The sequence below is a fragment of the Tupaia chinensis genome, unplaced genomic scaffold (genome assembly GCF_000334495.1).
Source record: "Tupaia chinensis unplaced genomic scaffold, TupChi_1.0 Scaffold139733_1, whole genome shotgun sequence".
Taxonomy (NCBI): Eukaryota; Metazoa; Chordata; class Mammalia; order Scandentia; family Tupaiidae; genus Tupaia; species Tupaia belangeri.
This window is the reverse complement of record NW_006199613.1, coordinates 1,251,885-1,254,591: the sequence shown is the minus strand read 5'-3', so window position 1 is coordinate 1,254,591 and position 2,707 is coordinate 1,251,885. Positions and strand designations below refer to the sequence as shown.

The 2,707-nt window shown below is 64.0% G+C and overlaps 1 protein-coding gene across 1 annotated transcript in view; it reads left to right on the top strand.

Annotated features, from left to right (window-relative positions):
• The window catches only part of NAT10 (N-acetyltransferase 10), a 32,956-nt gene that overhangs the window by 13,075 nt on the left and 17,174 nt on the right, over window positions 1-2,707 (top strand). Inside the window, exon 12 of the mRNA XM_014593075.2 lies at window positions 2,270-2,406. Coding sequence (XP_014448561.1) covers window positions 2,270-2,406 — 137 coding nt within the window. The remainder of the gene's footprint in view (window positions 1-2,269; window positions 2,407-2,707) is intronic.

Genomic DNA, 2,707 nt, shown 5'->3' with positions numbered 1-2,707 from the left:
CCCAGGTGTTCGCGTCCCCGGGTGTCTCCCGGGCCGGCCGCTGCGTGTCTGTCACGGTCAGCCCGTCTAGGCGGCTCTGCCCGACTGTGGGGCAGGTCGCAGAGACCAAGTCGGTTCTGATGTTGGTTCGGACTTTGCTCAGTCCTGGCAGGTCTTGATGCCCTGCGACTGTCCCTGGGGCAGTCACCGTTTGAGGAAGACACTCGAGAATGTGCTCTGGCATCTGGTTTGGCCTGTGGTCCGCTTTCCTTTTGGTGCAGTGTGTTCCCGAGAACTTTCAGTCCCTACACTCGGTCAGCTGAAGGGACTGTCCTTGTCAGGCTGACATGTCCAGTCTCGGGGCAGTGACAGGCTTCTTCTGGAGCCGATTTCTGTCCTTCAAGGGTCGGGTCGGGTCGGGCGAGCGGACGAGCTCTGCGCTGTGGGCCCGGAGGGAGGGTTGCCAGCGTGCTCGTGCCTCTGCGCAGAGCTCACCTCTCCTTCTGGGGCTCTTCTGTAGAACCTCCTCGTACATGTCTTCCCTCGACCGAGAGGGCAGGCAGCCGCAGGCCGGGCGGAGACCGCGGGCAGTGACAGTGCTGAGACCTGCCAGGGCACGAGAGGGATGCCAAGCAGAGACGGGAACGTGGCCCCAACGGGTGCCGCCAGCCCTCGCTGCTACTGAGTCTAGCTGAGCGCCGTGCGTCAGCGAGCCGCCTGTCCCTAGCTCGTGGTTGAGCACAGACGGCCACAGTGACCGCTGTCACGAGACTCCGCCTCTGTCCTCTCTCCTCCTTTGGTGGGCCTGGAGGAGGAGAGGGTTTCGTCGCAGGGCCGCGCCTGCCTGGCTGCTTCCCGCCGCCTGAGCTCGTTCAGCCCCCCCCTCCGCACACGGCCCCTCTGCACACGGGGCTGGCGCCCTGGCCAGGAGTGTGTCCTGTTAGCAGAGTGGCTGCCGCCCCGTGACTCGTCAGCTTCTGGCCGAGTAGTCAAATGTGTTTGTGGAGTGCCTGAAGGGACAGGGAGGGCAGAGGGCATACCGTGTGCCCAGCTCTCGGGGCCGGGAGTGTGCTGTTGTCTCTGGCTGTGTGTTTGGTATTTCATTGTCGCTTACTGACACTTCATAGTAGCGTTGAAGTCCCTCTTGTACCCCTCCCTATCTCTGTCCCTGGAGCCCTCACTGCGCAGCCGTGTCCCCGCTGCGTAGCCATGTCTGTGACGGTGGCGGCTGTGTGCTCCTGTCAGCCTGCCTTTTCCAAAGCCTGCCGTTTGTTCCGCGGCTTGCCTAGACGGGAGCTACGGTCTGGCAGAGGCGTTTTCAGGCGCTCTGGGTTCCATGCTTCCTGGAGGGTATGCTTGGATTCCCAGCTTCCTGGGCTTCGGCCAGCTTCTCTGTGAGGCGTCCGTGCCGCTCACCCTCACACTGCGTGTTCTTGAGTTTACTGCAGGGCGTGCGCGCTAGCCGGAGAGAGGACGGTGAGAAATCACCTCCAGGGGACGGCCCACCGCAGTCCCTCCTCCACTCTCCTCTCTGGATTTTGGGCATGCACGCACACCTGCCTGCTGGAGTTCTCAAGATGCTGGGCCTGGGGCTCGAACCGCGCAGTTAGCCGTGTGGATCCAGCCGCCCTAAGCGTGGCACTGCCAGCTGGCCCCGTGCTAGCATTTCCTTGCATCGTCCCCGCCCTTTGACGTTGCTGTTGGCATGTGAACTGGTGTCTCCTTGGGCCACTCCCAAGGCCGTCCTTACCCTCGCTAGTGTCACCTCCCTGCCATGGTCCTTTGAGCCACTGTGACAGCAGGAAGCTGTGAGGACACTGAAGGAGCTGTCCGCACGTGTAAGGGCATGTGACCGGTGTGTAAGGAGAAGGTCGAGTTCCAGAAGTGTGCCCCCAATGGGAGAGGTCGGCCTCAGCATGAGAAACCCGTCGACCTGCCCTTGGCGGTCACAGGGGTCATGGAGCGGGGAGAGGGGAGAGGCTACGTCTGCTGCTCTGGGAGCCTTGCCCCAGGCAGGGTGTGTGCGTTCCCTCAAGTGGCCGTCAGATCGGTGCTCTTCGTTGTGCAGAAGAGGGACTCGAGGCTCTGAAGTCGGTGACCTGCAGGGTCGCACGGGCAGTGGTTGACTGACTGAGCCTCAACCCCAGGGTCTGACCCCAAGCTCACCCTGTTTTCTCCTCCAAGAAGCAGCAGAATGGAGGGATGAGAGGCGAGGGGCAGAGTGGCTGGGTGGGTGGTGTGTCGGCGCCGCGGCTGGAGGTGCCAAGTCGCCTGGGCTGTCCCCCCACAGTACATACACCCTGCGGACGCCGTGCGGCTGGGCCAGGCCGAGCTCCTGGTGATCGACGAAGCTGCTGCCATCCCCCTGCCCCTGGTGAAGAGCCTGCTCGGCCCCTACCTTGTGTTCATGGCGTCCACCATCAATGGGTGAGGCACTGCGGGGCGGGGCGGGCCCCTCCCTACCTTGTGTTCATGGCGTCCACCGTCAACGGGTGCGACCCTGCGGACGCCGTGCGGCTGGGCCAGGCCGAGCTCCTGGTGATCGACGAAGCTGCTGCCATCCCCCTGCCCCTGGTGAAGAGCCTGCTCGGCCCCTACCTTGTGTTCATGGCGTCCACCATCAATGGGTGAGGCACTGCGGGGCGGGGCGGGCCCCTCCCTACCTTGTGTTCATGGCGTCCACCGTCAACGGGTGCGGCACGGCAGGGCGGGGGGGGCCCGTGGCTCC